Below are 22,227 nucleotides of genomic sequence, written 5' to 3' on the forward strand. Positions count from 1 at the left end.
TGAGGAGGCAGTGAAGGTAGACCCTGTTGATGGCGTGGCAAGCCGTGTTCACGGCTTCTGACCAAAAGCACTCGGGGGTCTTGAACTCTCCAAGCATAGTCCTCGCCATATCTATGAGCGTCCTGTTCTTCCTCTCTACCACACCATTTTGCTGAGGTGTGTAGGGAGCGGAGAACTCGTGCTTGATCCCCTCCTCCTCAAGGAACTCCTCCACTTGAAGGTTCTTGAATTCGGATCCGTTGTCGCTCCTTATCTTCTTCACCTTGAGCTCAAACTCATTTTGAGCTCTCCTTAGGAAGCGCTTGAGGGTCTCTTGGGTTTCAGACTTATCCTGCAAAAAGAACACCCAAGTGAAGCGGGAAAAGTCATCAACAATAACTAGACCATACTTACTTCCTCCTATGCTCAGATAGGCGACGGGTCCGAAGAGGTCCATATGCAGCAGCTCCAGAGGTCTTGACGTGGTCATCACATTCTTGCTGTGATGTGCTCCTCCCACTTGTTTACCTGCTTGACAAGCTGCACAAGGTCTATCTTTTTCGAAATGAACATTGGTTAGACCTATCACGTGTTCTCCCTTTAGAAGCTTGTGGAGGTTCTTCATCCCCACATGTGCTAAGCGGCGATGCCACAACCAGCCCATGCAAGTCTTAGCCATTAAGCATGCATCTAGACCGACCTCTTCTTTTGCAAAATCAACTAAGTAAAGTTTGCCGTCTAGTACACCCTTAAAAGCTAGTGAACCATCACATCTTCTAAAGACAGACACATCTACATTTGTAAATAAACAATTATATCCCATATTACATAATTGACTAATAGATAGTAAATTATATCCAAGAGACTCTACTAAAAACACATTAGAGATAGAGTGCTCATTGGAGATTGTAATTTTACCTAGCCCTTTTACCTTGCCTTGATTCCCATCACCGAATATTATTGAATCTTGGGAATCTTTGTTTTTGACGTAGGAGGTGAACATCTTCTTCTCCCCCGTCATATGGTTTGTGCATCCGCTGTCAATAATCCAGCTTGAACCCCCGGATGCATAAACCTGCAAGGCAAATTTAGGCTTGGGTCTTAGGTACCCAACTCATGTTGGGTCCTACAAGGTTAGCACAAATATCCTTAGGGACCCAAATGCAAGTTTTGTCTCCCTTGCATCTTGCCCCTAATTTTCTAGCAACTATCTTCCTATCCTTTCTACAAATAGCAAAAGAAGCATTTAAAGCATGATATATTGTAGAAGGTTCATTTACTTTCCTAGGAACATTAACAACATTTCTCCTAGGCATATTATGAACAACATTTCTCCTACCAACATTTCTATCATGCACATAAGAAGAACTAGAAGCAAACATGGCATGAGAATCAAAGGCATTATAAGCATTACAACTCCTATAAGTATTTCTAGATCGTCTCCTATCATGGTACATAAAGGCATGGTTCTTTTGCACACTACTAGCCATAGGGGCCTTCCCTTTCTCCTTGGCGGAGATGGGAGCCTTATGGCTTGTCAAGTTCTTGGCTTCCCTCTTGTAGCCAAGTCCATCCTTAATTGAGGGGTGTCTACCAATCATGTAGGCATCCCTTGCAAATTTTAGCTTGTCAAATTCATTCTTGCTAGTCTTAAGTTGGGCATTAAGACTAGCTAATTCCTCATTTAATTTGGAAATTGAAACTAAATGACCACTACAAGCATCAATGTCAAAATCTTTACACCTATTACAAGTTTCAACAATTTCTACACAAGAATTAGATTTACTAGCTATTTCTAGTTTAGCATTTAAATCATCATTAAAACTTTTTAACGTAGCAATAGTTTCATGACACGTAGATAGTTCACAAGAAAGCATTTCATTTCTTTTAACTTCTAAAGCATAGGATTTTTGTGCCTCTACAAATTTGTCATGTTCATCATACAACAAATCCTCTTGCTTTTCTAACAGCCTATCCTTTTCATTCAAGGCATCAATCAATTCATTGATTTTATCAATTTTATTTCTATCCAATCCCTTGAACAAGCTAGAGTAATCTATTTCCTCATCACTAGATTCGTCTTCACTTGAAGAAGCATAAGTAGAGTCTCGAGTACATACCTTCTTCTCCCTAGCCATAAGGCATGTGTGACGCTCGTTGGGGAAGAGGGATGACTTGTTGAAGGCGGTGGCAGCGAGTCCTTCATTGTCGGAGTCGGACGAGGAGCAGTCCGAATCCCACTCCTTGCCAAGATGAGCCTCGCCCTTTGTCTTCTTATAATTCTTCTTCTTCTCTCTCTTGTTCCCTTGGTCCTGATCACTATCATTGTCGGGACAGTTAGCAATAAAATGACCAAGCTTACCGCATTTGAAGCATGAGCGCTTTCCCTTGGCTTTGGTCTTGCTTGGCTGTCCCTTGCGACCTTTAAGCGCCGTCTTGAATCTTTTGATGATGAGGGCCATCTCTTCATCATTAAGTCCGGCCGCCTCAATTTGTGCCACCTTACTAGGTAGCGCCTCCTTGCTTCTTGTTGCCTTGAGAGCAAGGGGTTGCGGCTCGTTGATCGGACCATTCAAGGCGTCGTCCACGTACCTAGCCTCCTTGATCATCATCCGCCCGCTAACGAATTTTCCAAGGACTTCTTCGGGCGACATTTTGGTGTACCTAGGATTCTCACGAATATTATTCACCAAATGAGGATCAAGAACGGTAAAGGACCTTAGCATTGGTCGGACGACGTCGTGGTCCGTCCATCGCGTGCTTCTGTAGCTCCTTATTTTGTTGATAAGGGTCTTGAGCCGGTTGTATGTTTGTGTCGGCTCCTCGCCCCTTATCATCGCGAACCGTCCAAGCTCGCCCTCCACCAACTCCATCTTGGTGAGCAAGGTGACGTCGTTCCCCTCATGAGAAATCTTGAGGGTGTCCCAGATCTGCTTGGCGTTATCCAAGCCGCTCACTTTGTGGTATTCATCCCTGCACAATGAAGCTAGAAGAACAGTAGTAGCTTGTGCATTCTTATGAATTTGTTCATTAATGAACATGGGACTATCAGAACTATCAAAGTGCATTCCACTCTCTACAATCTCCCATATACTAGGATGAAGAGAGAACAAGTGACTACGCATTTTGTGACTCCAAAATCCGTAGTCCTCTCCATCAAAATGAGGAGGTTTACCAAGTGGAATAGATAATAAATGAGCATTTGCACTTTGAGGAATACGTGAATAATCGAAAGAAAAGTTCGAGTTAACCGTCTTTCGTTTGTCGTAGTCGTTGTTTTCGTTTTCCTTGTGGGAAGAAGTGGACTCATCACTGTCGTCGTAGTAGACGATCTCCTTAATGCGCCTTGTCTTCTTCTTCCCATCTTTTCGTCTATGACCCGAGCCCGAGTCGGTAGGCTTGTCATCCTTTGGCTCGTTGACGAAAGATTCCTTCTCTTTATCGTTGATCACGATACCCTTCCCCTTAGGATCCATCTCTTCGGGCGGTTAGTCCCTTTGTGAAGAGAACGGCTTTGATACCAATTGATAGCACCTAGAGGGGGGGTGAATAGGTGATCCTGTAAAACTTAAAAACTTAAGCCACAAAACTTTGATTAAGCGTTAGCACAGTTAATGCCAAGTGGCTAGAGAGAAGATCTTGCACAATACGATAACCACAAGGAGTTCAACACAGAGAAGACACAGTGGTTTATCCCGTGGTTCGGCCAAGTACAAAACTTGCCTACTCCACGTTGTGGCGTCCCAACGGACGAGAGTTGCACTCAACTCCTCTCAAGTGATCCAATGATCAACTTGAATACCACAGTGTTATGCTTTTCTTTTCTTATCGCGTTCGCGAGGAATCTCCACAACTTGGAGTCTCTCGCCCTTACACTTGAAGTTCACAAAGAAGCACGGAGTAAGGGAGGGAAGCAACACACACAAATCCACAGCAAAATGCGCACACACACGGCCAAGAATCGAGCTCAAAAGACTATCTCAAAGTTCTCACTAGAACGGAGCTCGAATCACTGAGAATGACAAACGAATGCGCAAAGACTGAGTGTGGATGATCAAGAATGCTCTAAGGTTGCTTGGTGTTCTCCTCCATGCGCCTAGGGGTCCCTTTTATAGCCCCAAGGCAGCTAGGAGCCGTTGAGAGCAAATCTGGAAGGCCAATCTTGCCTTCTGTCGTCGGGTGCACCGGACAGTCCGGTGCACACCGGACACTGTCCGGTGCCCGATTTCCTTCCTAAAATGGCGCGGCCGACCGTTGCAGATCTGGGAGCCGTTGGCGCACCGGACATGTGTCGCGCGCAGATTCCACGGCCGACCGTTGGCCCGACCGACCGTTGGCTCACCGGACAGTCCGGTGCACACCGGACAGTCCGGTGAATTTTAGCCGTACGCCGTCGGCGAATTCCCGAGAGCGGCCACTTCACGCCGAGTCAGCCTGGCGCACCGGACACTGTCCGGTGCACCACCGGACAGTCCGGTGCTCCCAGACTCAGCAGACTTTGGCTGAACAAAGCCATCTCATTTCCAATTCGATTTTTCCTGTTTCCAGCACTCAGACACAATACATTAGTCCATAAAACAATGTACTAAGTCTGAGAAACATACCTTTATCCTTGGTTTGTACTTTGTCCACCATTTTACATTTAAGCACTTGTGTTGGGCACTAAATCACCAAAATACTTAGAAATGGCCCAAGGGCACATTTCCCTTTCAGCATCGCAGGTGATGTTGTTACTTCTGTTCTACTATTTAATTGGGTTGGTATTTACTTATACTTAGTAATTGCTAATAAAATTTTGACCAACTTTAAAAGCAATGCTCAGCTCTAACCATCCTCTTTGGTAAGCCTTACACTTCACGTGAGCTCCCACCTTTGGCGAGTTCATGCACATTATTCCCCACAACTTGTTGAGCGATGAACGTATGTGAGCTCACTCTTGCTGTCTCACACCCCCCCACAGGTCAAGAACAGGTACCGCAGGATGAGGCGCATGGAGGATGTTGCGATGAGTTCGTGAGAGATCTAGGCCGTCGTCTCCCAGTCAACTTTGGGTTGCTGGACCGTTGTCTCCTTATAATGTAATTATTTATTTATTTGTATAGAACACCTGTTATATAGTAAAGATGTGACATTCGATCCTGTGCCATGATTCATCATATGTGTGAGACTTGGTCCCAGCACACCTGGTGATTATGTTCGCGCCCGGGTCTTGGTGCCCCGAAACCCGGGTGTGACAACATAATATATAGTAAGACGGCTACACAATCCCTTACCTCATCAAAAAATACAATGCATGGGGCATTAGTATGTGCTCGGTTGAATATTTTCCTAATTTCTGATTCACTCTCCCCAACATACTTCTTCAATATATCAGGCCCCTGGTTTCAAAAGAAGAGTCTTGTTAGGATTATTTGTGTGAACTTTATAAGGTGAAAAAAATTGAAAGGCAAACATCATTTACCTTAATATGAATAAAATTAGCCCCTGCCTCATGTGCCACTGCTTTTGCTATGAGTGTTTTGCCACAACCCAGAGGTCCAAATAGCAGGAAGCCATCTTGCATTCTCACTCCAAATAACTTAGACATGGAACAAAACTACGTATTACTTTATGAAAGATTTATAGATATTACAAAGTATCGCAAATAAACATTATGGATGTTTGTAGTTTAGTTTCTGAAGTGCAAGAGCTTCTAATGTGCCAAACACTAAAGGCACCATGCCAAATCTAGGCTTGACCTCGAGACCTGCAAAACACAGAGCAATCTGAGATAGATTATATGAAGAACACAAAATTGATGTTGTTAGAATAATCATTTCACAATGCACAAAATAAGAAATTTAGGAGCATACCTCTCCCTGCCATGTTGAGCATATTTGTAGTAGAACAAAAGAAGCAATCCGAGGAAGGATACAATACGAATGATCTGATGTTTTTAACAAAGGTAGCAAAAGAACAAACATCCTAATTCAGTGGCATCACGTCCTATAATAATACCCTATTGAAACAGGACACATTGACAAATGCATGTTTTGAAAAGCTAATAACTGACAACAGTAACATAAGCATTGCCCTGCCTTACTTCATTTATAGAGACATCACTTTCAAATACCACTCTTTGATTATTGTCCTTTCAAATACCACTCTTTAATAAGACCCTAATTCCAGCCTAGCAATGCGAACAACATCTTTGATTATTGTCCTTTGTGAATCATTGAAGCCAACAAATTTCACTCTCGTGGCTCTTGCGGGCAATGTAACTCAACACTACAATTGGAGTACAATTCACTAAGAGAGCAAGATTATGGTGAGAATCTGAATAAATTTGCCAAACACTAAATTACTACATGCTCCAAGCGACTAAAACACAACCACCTGGCAGACTTCAGTTGCTGTTGAAGCCTAGCATGATGCACTTTAATTAACATGAAGTACATGGAAATAGATGGAAATGGCGGCGGCTGGCATACCTTGGTGGCGCTTGTTGGTCTTGCACTGCGGGCACGCCTGGGTGTCATCCTTGCGATTGTACTCGTAGCAGGGGCGGCACATGGGGAAGCCACAGAAGGTACAGAGGTCGCCGTCCGCCGTGGTGCCCACGCCTTGGCCACAGATCTAGCATACATGTCCGACCACATGCTTCCTTGAATTATTTGCAAAGACGCAAACAAACCAAGCCCCCAGAAAACACATTCAGTTCAATCCCCAAGCGAACAAACCGCGGACGAATACCCTCCTCCTACTCCTATATTCCCCAACCCCCATCCCGTGAAATGTGTTACACTCACCGCGGCGGCGTCGCTGTCCATGGCGTGCCAATCCGAGCCATCCACGAGTTCATAAATGTCGGACCCCCGCCGAATCACTGCATTCCTTGGCTTCCCCAACCACGTGCCAGTGCTAGTTCGCCCTCGGGCTCACACGCCGATGGGAGACCGCCGCACTGGGAGCCAGCAGTACGCCTCCGCCCGGACTCTCTCTGCCGGTGCTCCTTCATCCTCCCCGTCCCGTCGATGTGGAGGCAAGGCGCCCGTCCCGGAGAAGGCGTTGTAGGAGAGGTCGTGGCAGTGGGCAGGGGAAGGCGAGGCGCGCTAAGTCGTCGGGGGAAGGTGAGGCGCGCTAAGTCGTCTGGGGATTCGTGACGCCGGTTGGCGGATCAGATGGCAGAGGTGGCTGCTGGCGGTCGTGCGGCCGGTTCGGGCGGGGGGCTTCGCCACGGGTGGGAGGGGAATCGCGGCGGGGGCGGTCGTGCGCGTGATTGCCGCGGGCGGGAGGGGAATCGCGGTGGGGTTGGCGGTCGTGCGGTTTGCGAGGGCGGGGGCGGTCTACATACCGCTCTTAATTGTTAGTACAGAATCTAGATTCACTCTCTTTCCTATATAAATAGAAAATATAGAAAAACAAAAATAACTAGCGACGAACAAATAAATAGAAGATTTCACGTGTACTAAGAAACCGAGTATATTACATGTGGAACCAAATACTAGTGGCGAGATAAATTACTATTTTTATTCTTCTCTCAGCTCTACATCATCTACCTATTTGCCTATTTGAGATAGCCATTGCGGACGTCAGCCCACCTCGTGGGCTCTCGCGCACACGCCGAGGCTTCGGCCCTGTTCCAATCTCGCGAGATAAACTTTAGCAGCTTTTTTTTAGTTACTTTTAGCCATTTGTAATCTAAACAGGAGAGCTAATGGTGGTAATTGAAACTAAACTTTAGCACTTCAATTCATATAGCTAAAGTTTAGCAGGAAGCTAAAGTTTATCCCGTGAGATTGAAACGGGGCCTTCGTCTGTAGATCCGCGCGATTCGGATCTAAAGTTGCAGGATCCGCGCACGTCCGCTTGAAAAACAAATGCTCCTAAGAAAGCGACGGCGGCAGTCACAGGTGCAAGAAGGGCAGCGCCCCAATTCCCGTCGACGAGGCCCTGGGGTGGGCGGCTAGCAGCATGACTGCATGAGCAGGCAGATGCCGATGTACGGTGAGAAATGTTCCCAAGCTAGAGCCCCACGCCCCGGGCCAGCCACCCTCACATGGCTAGGCGCGGCGCTGCGCGGATGGGCGCTCCTCCAGTGTGGCGCACGACCTCCGTGCGGTGCAGTTGCGGCCCCCCACCCCACCACGGCTCCTAGCGTGGGGCATGGGTGCTGGCACGTGACAGGATAGGTGCAGGAGACACGGTCGTGAGTCGTACTGTAGCGTGCAGGTCGCTGGGTCGGCGATGCGCGACTGGTATCCCGACGACACCTTCGGAGCCAACCGATTGGCGATGTCGATTTTTTGGGAGGTTGCTGTTGAAAACTACGTTACCACAGATCACCAGATCCGCTCCCTTCCCTCCCGTCAGCAGTAGAGGCGCAAGAAGATGTAGAAAACCCGTCTCCCTTCCCATAAGCACGACAGAGGAAACACACGAGACACTGGATATAAGGTTGGGCCTCTGGCCTCTTTCTGATCTCTGTAATATGAAGGGGTGTACAGGTTCCTTATATAGAGATGTGAGACCCCTCAGGGGCAAAGCAGGTATTTGCCCACATAACCCTAACTAGGGTTACTTAACACTCCCCCTTGGGCGAATACCGCGACCAACACATGCCTCGTTAAAACTCCGAAAAACCCAGTGGGAAAAATATGGAGAAAGAGAGCATGGTGATACAAATTGCATTTGCACTTTGTTGCCTCGTTAAAAACCTCATGTGAGAAACTTCAAGAAAACTCACAAAGGGAAAAAGAGTACAACAGCTGTCATCGGGACAGATTTCGATCCTCTGAGATCTAGATTCTATCGAATCTTCTACAAGGGCTAACTTTTAGAAATGTGCTCCCCCTGATCCTTGCAAAACCGTATCAATAAGGCAAAACATCTTCTTCTAGAAGTATATGCACGTAAAGATTTAGCAAACGGATTGCATATCCTTGCAAGGACTATTTCAGGAACTTTACCTCTACTCACTTCTAGGATATATGAGGTAAGTGCACGTATCAATATAAATAAGCCACTTTGATTGATGGTGTTCGATCGACTAGATCTATATATTTGATAGAAAGTTCCATAAATGTTCACATATTGATCATCAAGCTCACGCCTTCAGGGCATAGAATATGACATTTATTGTCTCACGGTTGTGATCAATATAAGCATTCGCTCCCCCTGACGATAACATCTGTCAAAGTCTTTATCCCTCATAACTCAAGCATATTCTTCAAGATATATGTCTCATTGTTCATCTGGAATAATGAGAATGAAAGAGGTCGGGGTGCTATCATTTTCTATCTTACACCACAATTTATACATAGTTGTGCAAAGCAAATAACATATCCTTCAATAGGACTTAGGGGATAATATAGTTGCAATAGTACATATTCTAAATATGACACGTCGCTCGAGGCGTTCATCCATTGCAACATCTATGATGGTGTAACAAAAGTTCATCTAAGATCGTAATCCATCAGGGATTTTTCATCGATCAGATACATCGTTATAGTCTGTCTTTCTGGCACAATGGGGATATTTTGCCAGTAACACCTAAACCTTATAGGTTTCGGCCATCAGGGCTTTAGAGGATACCGTAATTCCACATCAAGTGGAAAATACCATGAGTAAAACTCGTGGAATGCACATGTGCTTATTCGGTGAACTTCAAGTTTTTTGGTACCTCATCTTATTCCTTTTCGGGTCTGTATGGGTCTTTATCCCTTTATAGGGATTATCAAACTTTGGTGTTCAACACAGACTTTGTTTCTTCTGGATAGGTTCCATCTGGGAACGATAGTCTCAACTACGAGATATTCTCCCTACATAGGAGAGTGATCATTCATCAGGAATGTATTATTCGGTATGAGATTTATATGTTGCATATTTATAATTTAAATATATGAGTCCTCCTAGGATCTCATGACGGATCTTCAGAATCCTATTAACTGCATATTTTAATTCATGCCATTTGCCAGATATATTACATAGCGGAACAGTGTTTATTCAACACATACGTGGGATGGGTCTCTCACAAGACCACTTGAACCATCGCATTCACCACACATTATTTCAATAGTGCCCATAAATGTCCGAACTTCAAGCTCGCGACTTTCATTTTGCGATTATTGGTTCAGCCTCGATTGCATTTATCAATGACCCGATAAGAGAGCTTAAAGCACCCATGCCTAGGACTTTGTTTTGGATCCATTTGCAATCTAGAGGGGCAAGATAGGTGTCGACATATTTGTCTCCCACATTTAATAATGATCTCCGTCATTTCCCAAAACGAAAGATTCATTGTTCCGTATTCCCAGCACAATGATATTGCGCGCATTGCTAGGAATTTTATCATCAAGATGAACCTCTTCGTGAGGCAAATCACCATCAGGGTGAATTAATCGGAGGAGAGTTATCACAGACCACGTGAATCTGCAATCAGAAACATATGCTTTGACTAAGGCTGTTGGATCATATTCGCAGGCGTCCCCGAGAATAGATCAAATGCCAATAAGTCAAATGTGGATATGATATTAATCCCGGGTATATCCACATCTACATCGGGTAGAAGCATTCAGACCAATATGGTTACTCCTCAACGATTTCTGGCAAACTCCATATACACAGGAGTACACACCGAACGACATATTCAGTTTGACTTTTGTGCGTTTAATAGAATATTGAGGCATTACACTATATGGGCATTCCTCCCCCTAATGCCGAGATGTTCTAAAAGCATACATATAAAATCCCCAACCACAATCATCCAGTTGTGGCCAATGTATGCTATTGTGGTGATTTATTTGGGAAATCTTACACACATTACAGATAGGGGTTTTATGCAGTGAGCTTTGGACTTAGATTAATGTAGTGGCATGAATACTACATATTTGTCCTTCAACATGAAGGGTTAGTCTCAACATCCAGCGAGACATGCAACAACAAGTTGCTTCATGGTTACAATTCTGCAAACTTATTGTTATTACTACCAAATGCATAGTCAATCATTAAGATTTAGACTAACATGCACAACACTATTTTATCCATAAGGGTCCTTCAGGGGCTCATGAATACCATACGTCGTTTGGAGCCATTAGTTGACTTCAGATCAACAAGTAAAATGACCATCAGGGTCTAGCGCTCACAAGGACATTCACTGGTTGTATTGTGCTTTGAGGCACATAGGAAAAATGTGTGTGTTTATATTGGTAGTAAAGTGCACAGCGTCAGGCCAATGCTGCCAAGCAGATATTTTTGTTATGCAGAGATGTATAGTCCAACTCGTTTTATCATTGCCCATTGTTTACCCAATTACTCATACCGGTCTGAAATCGGGTTTCAAGTTATGCAACATTTTTTTAGGTATTATAATTTTGGGAGAGAACTTATAACAATAGTCAAATATTTATGGTGTCACCAGCAGGGCAAATATTTCTCCTCATATTATATACCAACTTGTTCTATAAAGCATTATTTCGATCTCTTCATTGTTCAGCAAAAGAGAAGCTTTAGAATAGAACAGACAAGACCAAGAAATTATTTTATCTGGGAAAATCACCATATAACTAGCTTTTGATGAAGCAAATGATGATAACTGCTTGGCAAGAACGAAACAATACTGGTATCCGCTTAGGATCCATCTTCAACAACAGATAATATTGCTCTCATACGAAGAAATCATCAAGAGTAGAGAGGATACAACATGTCTCTACAAGATCTTCATATTTCTATCACAAATTATCATCACTAGTAGTCTAGTGGTCAAGACATATGACTCTTCTGGCTCCGAGGACCAAGAACATGTTAATGTCTAATTTAGCTTCAAGCTCTGTGGTGATGTGAGATTTCATAGTTATTTGTCTACTCTTCTTACTTCTGGTAGATCGGAGGTAGATAATGGTAAGCATGCCAAAGGGTGGAATTCAGTGTAGTTCGGCTACATAAATCCAAGGTATGTGTCCATTCAGGACCGACCTTTATCATTTAGTTTACAGTGTATACCAAACTTGTCGAAGGACTTTCCCGAGTCAATTCAGTGACTATAAGTATTTACAATTCCGAGAGATGTATGCGACACAAGCATAGAGGTTCTAGATAAAACGAGTAAAGTGGTTCGACGGGAACACACTATGGTTTTCACACCAATATAGTGAAAAATTTATCAGAATTACCTTTCAATGTACTCGCAACTTCGTGTTGCTAAGGTACTAGCCATTTATCTCAAAGTTTGCTTCATGTCATTTAGCGACAAAGAGAGCAATATGCTAACATCTGGTTGAGCAATGTATGCTGAGATTTATAGTCTTAAATTATTTGGTAAGGCCTTTTGCTTACTAATAGAATCCCAATTTGTGATGTCTTTTATGCCAAAAAGGCTTTCATGCATTATATTATATATCTTCAGGTTACTTCGGGTAAAACTTTATGCATGAGGAGAGAGCAGAGAATTAACTTATCTGTATTTCATTGTATTTTAATTTAATTTCCTAGATTTCCAAGCACTATAGAGCTTGGTATAGTTGTTATGGCCACTTGGTGATATATAAATATACAATGCCACACAACACAGTCAAATAAAATATAGAGCCAAACAAAATTGTTTATGAAGGTTGCACATAATGTGACTCCAGGACCTTGAACAACCCACCACAATCCACACGAGTACAAGCTCTAGCGTATCTGGCGTCAACGCGTGTGCGGCCATCAGGGCTACGACAGTATAGCAAGCCTTCATAATAAGCGCAACAGGCACAATTATGGCTCGATAATTGGGGTACACGATAAATCCACGCAACATGCGCAACAGGCGCAATTGTGGCTCGCGACAGACAGACAGTGCCTACAGGGCATGCAAAAAATATGCGACTCAACGATGACGGTCTGGCTCAACCGGAGCGATCCGATTAATGGAGAGCGCGACATAGCAATCACATGACGCAACCAAGTTCGAACGACACAAATATTGCGTCGTGTTGCCAGGGCGCGGTCAATATCCAGCTAATGCCATAACTCAGTCGATTACCAACGCAGCCTGATCGGCGTGTCTGAGTACCCATTATACAATTTAATCGCTCGACGTGAGTCCGAAGGCTTAACACATAGCAAATATTTAGAGCGATTTAAGTATACACAATATATACTCCACATGCATTTAATAATTTTCTACTATTTACTTCAGGAAATAAAGCAGAAAAAAAATAAATATCAATATTAATGTATAATCATAACACATCGGGTGTAAATATATATATTTTTTTCAATATTTAAGCATGCATTTTTTTCTATTAATTATTTACAACAGAAAATAATTAAATAAAGTACAAATTGTAACAAAATGTATGCTTTATTTTATTTGTTATTTGCCAAAAAAACAGAGCACATGCATGCGCTGCACATTTTTCTTTATTCCATCTTTCACGGACGACCACACATTTCACTGTTGACTCGGCTCGGTCAACGGCGCATGCGAAGGTGGTTGGACGTCATGGCAAATATATCTCTTGACTTTTTCAACGCTCCATGCGTTTCTCAGCCTGAGTGGATCCGTTTTTAGCGCCGCTCAACGCATGAGCGCATGCGCATGCGACCCTCTGCCCTCCTCCGACGGCGAAGTGGCCCCAGCGCCGGCACGGCTGCTGGCCCATGGCACGGCTGTAGCGTGGTCCAGGTGCGGGCATGCCTTGCAACGTGGGCTAGCTGTCGCGGGAGCGGGCGCTTCCGGCGCGGACGCAACACCACGACAACGATAGCAAGTTCGTCGGGCACGGATCATAGTTCATGCACACTAGCAGATAAACATACCGTTCGATTACGTAGAGGGAAAATCGAAGTCTGTCGCGTAGGACAGTTCGGCTAGGCCGAGGGACCTGCCGGCTTGACGGAGAGTCGATGCAGATCTATTCCGCAGCAACGTCGAGGTAGAGCGTGCTGATAACGTGTTGAGAACTACGTTACCACAGATCACCAGATCCGCTCCCTTCCCTCCCGTCAGCAGTAGAGGCGCAAGAAGATGTAGAAAACCCGTCTCCCTTCCCATAAGCACGATAGAGGAAACACACGAGACACTGGATATAAGGTTGGGCCTCTGGCCTCTTTCTGATCTCTGTAATATGAAGGGGTGTACAGGTTCCTTATATAGAGATGTGAGACCCCTCAGGGGCAAAGCAGGTATTTGCCCATATAACCCTAACTAGGGTTACTTAACAGTTGCAGCTTCTACATGAAGCCTGGTTTTCTTTGCCAGGACGAGGAGATCCAATATACAGATGAAAAAATTATACTGTTCCATTGCGTAAAGATATCGAAACATGTCGCGTAGAACAGTTCGGCTAGAGCGGAGGACGTGCTGACTTGATGAAGAGTTGATGCAGATCTATTCCTGCAGCAACGACGAGGTAGAACGTGCTGATAACATATTGATAACTACGTTACCACGGATCACCAGATCCGCTTCCTTCTCTTCCGTCAACATATTAGGCGTGAGAAGTTATAGAAGACCCGTCTTCCTTTCCATAATCACGACAGAGAAACACACGAGACAGAAGATATAGAGTTGTGTCTATGACCTTTTTCTCTTAACTCCATTATAAGAGATGTACATGTTCCTTATATAGAGATGACCCTCAGTATAAAGCCGGTATTTGACCACATAACCTTTTGTTAGGGTTTCTTAACAATATGCGCCAGTACTGTAACAGCTAGGGAATCAATCAATAACAGAAATCAGTTCAACCTCACCTACTCTTCCGGCTTCGTCCGACGGTTCTTGCTTCTTGCTCACGTCTCGGCGAACTCTGGCCGACGACCACGACCTGACCGTGACATCCTTCTTAGGCCTTGTTCGATTAATCCCGTTACCTATAGATTAGATGAGATTGAAAAAAATTGTAAAGAAATTTAACTTATTTAGGATTTAAATTTAACCAATATCATTTAATCCACGTGAATTGAGATCTAATCGAACAAGCCCTAAGTCCTTATCGGGCTTGGATTTCTTGTGGCGCCCGGGCTCGTCGGTGCTGGCCGGCGGCGCCATGGTGGCCGGCTGCTACGAGAGCGGCACCAGCCCATCATACCGAGAACACCCCGCTCTAATGCGATCCTTCTGAGCACGGGCCGCAGAGATAGGCCGGTGTCAGTAACTGGGCCGGCCCATGGATCTACTACCATCAGGTGGAGGGCCCACAAGATTATGAACCGCTTCCTCTCCTTGTTGGAACGATCCATCCAGGCATCCACACACGCGGCCGAGCCAATTCCGCTGGAGAGGAGTACACGCCTCATTACGCCCATCCACGTGCTCGCCTCGCCCCATCGCGGACCTTTCCTCGGCGGCGTCGCCATCTCATCGGCGGCGGGCGTGCGGCCGGTGGCCGGAGCCCTTAGGCGATGGCGACCTCGTCTGTGGCGGCGGACATGGAGCTGGACCGGCCAAACCTGGAGGACTACCTCCCGCCCGACTCGCTCCCGCAGGAGGCGCCCCGGAATCTCCATCTGTAATCGCCCTAGGGCCCTGTCTCCAATCCTTGCTTTTCCGTTCCTAGACCCTAGTTTGGCGGATGCTTCGGTTCTACCGAGATTTACGAGGCTTTGTGCGCTTTTTATGGTGCTGCGCAGGCGCGATCTGCTGGACATCTCGCCGGTGCTCACCGAGGCAGCGGGTGCCATTGTCGATGTGAGTGCCTCCTCGGATTTAAGTGCTATCCTAGCAGAGGATATATTTCCAGCGTTATGATCTGTCAGGTTTAGTAAACTAACTCTGCTTGCAATGGCAATGGGTCAAGATGAGTCTCGGCTTTAAGCTTTTCTGTAGTCTAGAATACCATAGTATTCTCATATACCATTGTATTGCATTGAAACTATAAAAATACTTTGCTACCAAACAGGCCCTAAGTTTTCATGACAATGCTAACTTCTTGCATATGTTCACTAAATACCATGGTTTTAGATACTTTGGGTGTGTTTGGGTTGGCTTTTGGCTTTGACTTTTGCCCCCTAAAAGGCAAAACCTAAATCAAAGGGCTGGATCTAAAAAGCAGTTTTTTCTAAAAATCTGACTTTATCGCAGTGTAAAACTGAAAACACCTCTGAACCTGCTTTTAGCGGCTTTTGGATGGAACCGTAAAAATATGTGGAATAATTTTTAGCTTTTTAGTGGTTTTCACTACAGTTTTAGCTTTTTAGCAGTTCATAGTCCACATCAGCTTTTTTCACAGGTCACAGGCTCACAGCCCACAACAACTTTTTTCACGGCCACAACACAACCAAACAGACCCTTTGTCTCCAAACAAGTGTTGGTTGGATTGATGTAAAAATTACTATGGTTGTGTCATGACTTTAAAACCATAGTATTTCTCTTTGTTTCCAAACGGCCCTTAATTGTTTCGCTTAATTTGTTATCCATGCTTTGTTCTCTGGAGTTGCATATTACTTTGCTATATTCCATTCGCTAACTAGATGAAAAGTATATTTCATTTGTTTTTAAAGTTCTGAAGGTTAACATTCTTGCTTTCTTATGTGAATTAATGGTGTAAAACCTAATCTTATAGTTAACTCAGAGGACTTCACAAAGAGAAAATTATTTATGGAAAGTATTTAACTGTCCTGATTTTGTTAATCTTTCCTGTATAAGAGTTATTATCGTATCTGTGGTGTTTCAGATTGTACAATCCACTAAATTTAGCAATTGACATGTCCCCTTATTATGCAAGATTTTCAATAGGTTATTTAACATGTAGAACATTTGTGCAATCTTTAGTTAATTTTCACCACTTAGCTAAAGATGAAGAAGTATTTCCTCAATATTAAGCATGCCAATCTAATTTGAATGAGGCTCCTTTTACATGATATGCTAATAGTATCATTACAGGATAGTAACCTTTGTGGAGCATCTAGGTACCAGCTACCCTTTTATTTATTTATTTTTAACCAACCTGGGTAGAAACCCCATCCATGTGCTAGCATATCACTCTTGCTGGAAATAATTGTGTTTGCTTCAGCGCGAATTTGATTTTTTTCACTCTGTATTGTAGATACATAGTTGTTTTGGTATAGTTGTCCTACTTACATTATGTTGTATGGGTTATTTTGGAGATAGCTGAAGTTTATTGTTGGAACAATCACATGCAGCCTGTGTGTTATTGGTCATTCTGTTTGTTTTCATCATAGTAAACTATAGAGGAATTATTAATGCACTTCATTTTGTAAATGCAAAATTATGCTACTCCATATTCTTTATATCGGTTAACTCAAAATGCAAAGCTCTTGACACATAACCAAGTGTCAACTAAATCTGCAGGTAAATCTTTCTTTATTGAGATATAAATGGAACATGAGAATATTCTGTTTCATGTGAATATAGACTTGAGGATCCTTTGTATATGTAAATGACCATAGCCACTAGCTAGGTAATAATCAAAACTATAGACCACTTGATGTTTGAGGTGCAAAAAAAAATGTTATGTGTTTGCAAAGATGGTATCATAACGTAAAATCTTCCTTATCTTGTGTGCCATTGTTTCTTTCACTTAATTGCCGTATGTATATTTCCTTATTTGTCTGACTGTCTTATATCATTGACTGTATTTCCACATGCGCAGGACTCCTTCACACGGTGCTTTAAGTCAAATTCTCCAGAGCCATGGAATTGGAACATATATCTGTTCCCCTTATGGTGCTTTGGTGTAGTAATAAGATATGGAATACTCTTCCCACTGAGGTACTTGATTGTTAAGATATCCCTAATTCTTTTCCTTCACTGAGTAATTTTTTTGTTCAACTGATTAGATTACTCAATTCTCAGACACTAAATTCTACACCCACTCTTTGTTCGACACTTGTGTTCTGCACTAGTTTGTTTACCACATAAATTGGGACGTGCTTGAACCCAACAAAACTAGAGTGCAACTTTTAGAGCCAAAGAGGATTCAGGGAGGCCCTGTGTTGAATGTAATCAGTTCACCATATTAAATAGAGCATGTACTTGTGCTAATTTCGCACCAACCCCACCCATAACCATCTATTTTAAGAGAATACTGTAAAAATGGCATGATCTACCTGCTTTTGTAGACCGGACCGAAAAGAAAAATATTTTGATCAAACCATCTCATCCTCATTCAGAACCTTGAATTGCAAATCTTGTGTTTGGGATGCCAAGAAATCACATCATAAGCCATGTTTTCTGACAAATTGTCTACATCTTCAGTTGCTTCAGCCGAAATATAATTTCTGGAAGTTCAATTTTCTTATAAAATTTTGCTAATATAATTGTGTGATGAAATTCATTTTCTGCAAGTGCTTCACCTCCCTCTATTGTTTCCTCATGTCAAACATTGAATCATCGTCACCGGATTCTTTTAATTATCTAATCAGGTCCTTAACGCTTGCAATAGGATGGTTAGCATTTTTTGCTGCCTTTTTTCCTGTCCATTTCCTATTGAAAGGGCAAGACAAGTTGAGAAGTAAAATTGAGGTAAGCTATATTATCCGGTGTACCTATATGAGCTTCCATAGTATCTTTTCTATTCCGTTATTCCTCAGGCTGATTCTGAGATGGTGTTCTTGGTGTAATAACTTGACGTTGCAATTTCTAACCTCGATTGTCTGCTGAGAATAGAACTGTTTAGTTCATAATATAGCTTTCTTGGTGGCAGCAAGTACCTGCTTCATAAAATTCACCTACGACCATCTGTGCTATGGTTACCCTGTTAGTAGTCATCTTATTAGGCCTATAAGTGCTTAAAAATGTCCTTTTAAAGCTTATTGGAATTCAACTTGTTGCACACTCATATGTGGCATTAGACATGCTATAAATGTTGGATTCTTGTCAACAGAAGGGCATAAGCCCTGGCCATTCGAAGTCAACCTTGTTGCTAAGCGAGCCATATGCCTTCTTTTCACAGTATTTCTCATTATATTAATATTTTGCTTTGCCTATAGTGCGAGATTTGACTGCAGAAGAGTAGCACGAGGATTGAACAGTTTTATTCTCTTTATTTTGGCTTTTAGTTTTCAAGTTTTTGATCTCTTGAAGTCTTGATTACATTCTTTTGTTTCAAACTACTTGTAGAGGAAGTTGGTTGAAATGATGTGCAGTGTTTTTGTTGCTTCATGGACTGGAGTTATCAAGTATCATGGACCACGCCCAAGCACACGACCTCATCAGGTTACCTTTTTTTCTTTGTTCCGGTAGCTCATGTTTAGATTGTGCACATGTAAGAACATTAGACGTAGGTATAATTTATCCATGATGTTGAGCTGTTAAGCTGAACAGGGTATTGGAACTTATATGCACTACCATGTTATAATATTATTTTTTAACTATTATCGAAAAATACTAACTTTTTGCTTCCCAATTTATCCTGCTTGTAGCTCCGATAAAACATGTTCATGGTATCATTATGTAGGTCCTTGTTCTTCTTACATAAGCACATTTCCTTTAATGTGAGTGGATTGCTGATAACTTCCCTTTGCAACTCTATTACATCAGGTATTCGTTGCAAACCATACATCGATGATAGATTTCATTATTCTGGAGCAAATGACAGCATTTGCTGTCATCATGCAGAAGCATCCTGGATGGGTTGGTGAGTCTCTGGTTCTTCTGAAACTTCTCTGCTAGTTTCGAATGCTAGATTTATTATCTATTTATTTGACTGTTCCCATTATTTACAGGATTTATTCAGAAGACTATCTTGGAAAGTGTCGGTTGCATCTGGTTTAATCGTAATGATCTCCGGGACCGTGAAGTTACGGCACGGAAGTAAGTTTTGTCTTACAAATCATAATCCCATTGACTATGTAGTTCATTTTATTCAGCAAATTACATTGCCAGGTTACGTGATCATGTTCAACAACCAGACAACAATCCTCTGTTGATTTTTCCGGAAGGAACTTGTGTGAACAACCAGTACACGGTCATGTTCAAGAAGGTGAACCCTATCTTTGTTTAAGTCAAAATATAGTTTGACTTTGAATATGTTACATCATTGTGTTGTATGATGTTTTCTTCATGAATAAAATCAGGATTTCTTGTTCATGAAGCTCTATTAATTAATGCACATATACCTGCGTGTCACTACATCATTTAAAAGAAACTATATATATGTTTAATATTGTATCTAGTATTCCAGGCTTCCTGGTAGGACGCAAGCATAGAACAATTTCATTGTCGCTTGACAGTAATTAGATGTCAGACACTAGAAGTTCGTTACCTGTTGCATTGCATTAATTTACATCTTTGCTGTTGTTTACCGTGGTGATGGTTTATATCTTGTTTTCTCAGGGTGCCTTTGAGCTTGGCTGCGCTGTATGTCCAATAGCTATCAAGTACAATAAAATATTTGTTGATGCCTTTTGGAACAGTAAGAAGTAAGGAGCACAAATGATGAATTAATTTGGTTTGTCTAGACTTTCTTCTTTAGTTAACATAATTACCTCACGAAATGTTTCAGGCAATCTTTTACAATGCACTTGGTCCGGCTGATGACATCATGGGCTGTTGTGTGTGATGTTTGGTACTTACCTCCTCAATATCTGAGGGAGGGAGAGACGGCAATTGCATTTGCTGAGAGGTGACCCATTTGTTTAGTTCATTTTCTTTTCCAAGAAAAACTTAGGGTCCTTTCTTTTTGGAGATGCCATAAAATTGATTGTTCCTTGCATATTGAAATGCTTTGCACAGAGTAAGGGACATGATAGCTGCTAGAGCTGGACTAAAGAAGGTTCCTTGGGATGGCTATCTGAAACACAACCGTCCTAGTCCCAAACACACTGAAGAGAAGTGAGTTTCCTCCCATCCACTTCCTCGCTGACTCGTTCCCCATTTCCTGAGTCCACGTTTCTAAAATGATTTCTGATCACCAGACAACGCATATTTGCCGAATCTGTCTTGATGAGACTGGAGGAGAAATGAAGGGACGTAAAGCCGTACAAGTGCACTTCGTTAGGGTTTTACATGCAGCTACCTTGTAATTCGGTTGGCTTCCAGAAAAAAAAAAGTGAGCCTGGGACACGTCAAGTGACCACCTCAGTTTTGTTGTAAATTTGTTACTAGTTTGATAGGATTATTAGTATGTACTTATCAGGAAAAGAATTCTCAGTATGTGTTTTGGCTGCCCATTCAATGATAGGTCAGTGATTAACACCGAAGCATTGTGCTCTCGTGAGATGCTGTGTTGGTCTTAATATATTGACGGTACTGTACCATGGTTTAAATGTGATTATTGAAGCAATGTGAATGGATTAGCTGGCTAAGAAAGGAAGTAAATTGAATTGTTTGAATTTGCAGTGTGCTATGTCCATGTGTTGCACGCTGTGACATTTGTGACGTCAGTAATATTGGTATTCACAGCGCATCGGCCTCGCTCCCCAAGCCTATACAAGTTTTGTTGCGCTAACCGCCCGGATGGCTTGGCTTTCAAACTCGAGGTTTATACTGATTTAGACGAATGGCCTATGTCCAGTTGAAATGGTCGGTTGTGTTCCACGAGCTCGATAGCCGAAGTTGCAGTAGGGGGTTATAACTGCGAAGAAGAGGGGAGATCGAGCGCTAGGGCTGGAGTCTCGATGCGTGTGTGTGTGAGGAGTGGAAACTGCCACCACCCTCTTGCGGCTCCCCACCCCTTTATACAAGTCTATGTTTGGATATTCTAGTATCCACCCCAATACAAATGAGTTGAGAGAGAATGGGATGAATACTAGAGTATCTAAATAAACCAAAAGAAGGTGAGGTTACATGCAAAGATGGAAAGAAGAGAGGCCCTAGGGCCTGGGCGTCCATTGGCCCGAGGATGTACCATCTGGTCTTGTCAGCCTCGTGTTTTGATCCTGAGCTTGGAGTCTGTGGTGGTTGCTGATAGGTGGGCCCTAGCGTCGGGTGTGCCTCCATGTGATGATGGAGCGTGCGACCCGTTACACAAATGCTCGTCGTCCTATTCGATCGAGCCACATGACATCACCACGCGGGGCTCCCGCTCCGTCACAGAAGTCAACGGGTTTTCGAGCCCGAGGCGGTGGGTGCATGTGTGTCCTTGACATCGGCCTTGGATGTTGTTGCATCCTAGTTTTGAAGCTTTAATCACAATGAATAAACAGCGAAACCAGTTTTCAAATTTGATCTTTAATTTAGGAGATATGATTTTTTGACTTTGCATGCATGTTGGGGTCTACGAAAGTGACATGTGAGTGGGTGAGAGAGGGGGCTAGTGCGATGGTGGGAGATGGGGCGCGCGATGTGGCGCGTGCGGTTCGACCCAGGTGATGGACCGTTGG

At 43.1% G+C, this 22,227-nt stretch overlaps 1 protein-coding gene across 1 annotated transcript; it reads left to right on the forward strand.

The window, feature by feature from the left end:
* Nucleotides 1-15,209: 15,209 nt before the first annotated feature.
* Nucleotides 15,210-21,170, forward strand: LOC100279795 (1-acyl-sn-glycerol-3-phosphate acyltransferase zeta). The gene is made up of 12 exons (NM_001152753.1): nucleotides 15,210-15,452; nucleotides 15,574-15,631; nucleotides 17,556-17,674; nucleotides 18,328-18,427; nucleotides 19,025-19,120; nucleotides 19,445-19,541; nucleotides 19,630-19,717; nucleotides 19,790-19,886; nucleotides 20,240-20,325; nucleotides 20,409-20,528; nucleotides 20,639-20,737; nucleotides 20,821-21,170. The coding sequence occupies exons 1-12, from the start codon at nucleotides 15,346-15,348 to the stop codon at nucleotides 20,867-20,869; spliced, it is 1,116 nt and encodes a 371-aa protein (NP_001146225.1). The 5' UTR covers nucleotides 15,210-15,345; the 3' UTR covers nucleotides 20,870-21,170.
* The last annotated feature ends 1,057 nt before the right edge of the window (nucleotides 21,171-22,227 follow it).

Source organism: Zea mays, chromosome 9 (genome assembly GCF_902167145.1).
Source record: "Zea mays cultivar B73 chromosome 9, Zm-B73-REFERENCE-NAM-5.0, whole genome shotgun sequence".
Classification (NCBI taxonomy): Eukaryota; Viridiplantae; Streptophyta; class Magnoliopsida; order Poales; family Poaceae; genus Zea; species Zea mays.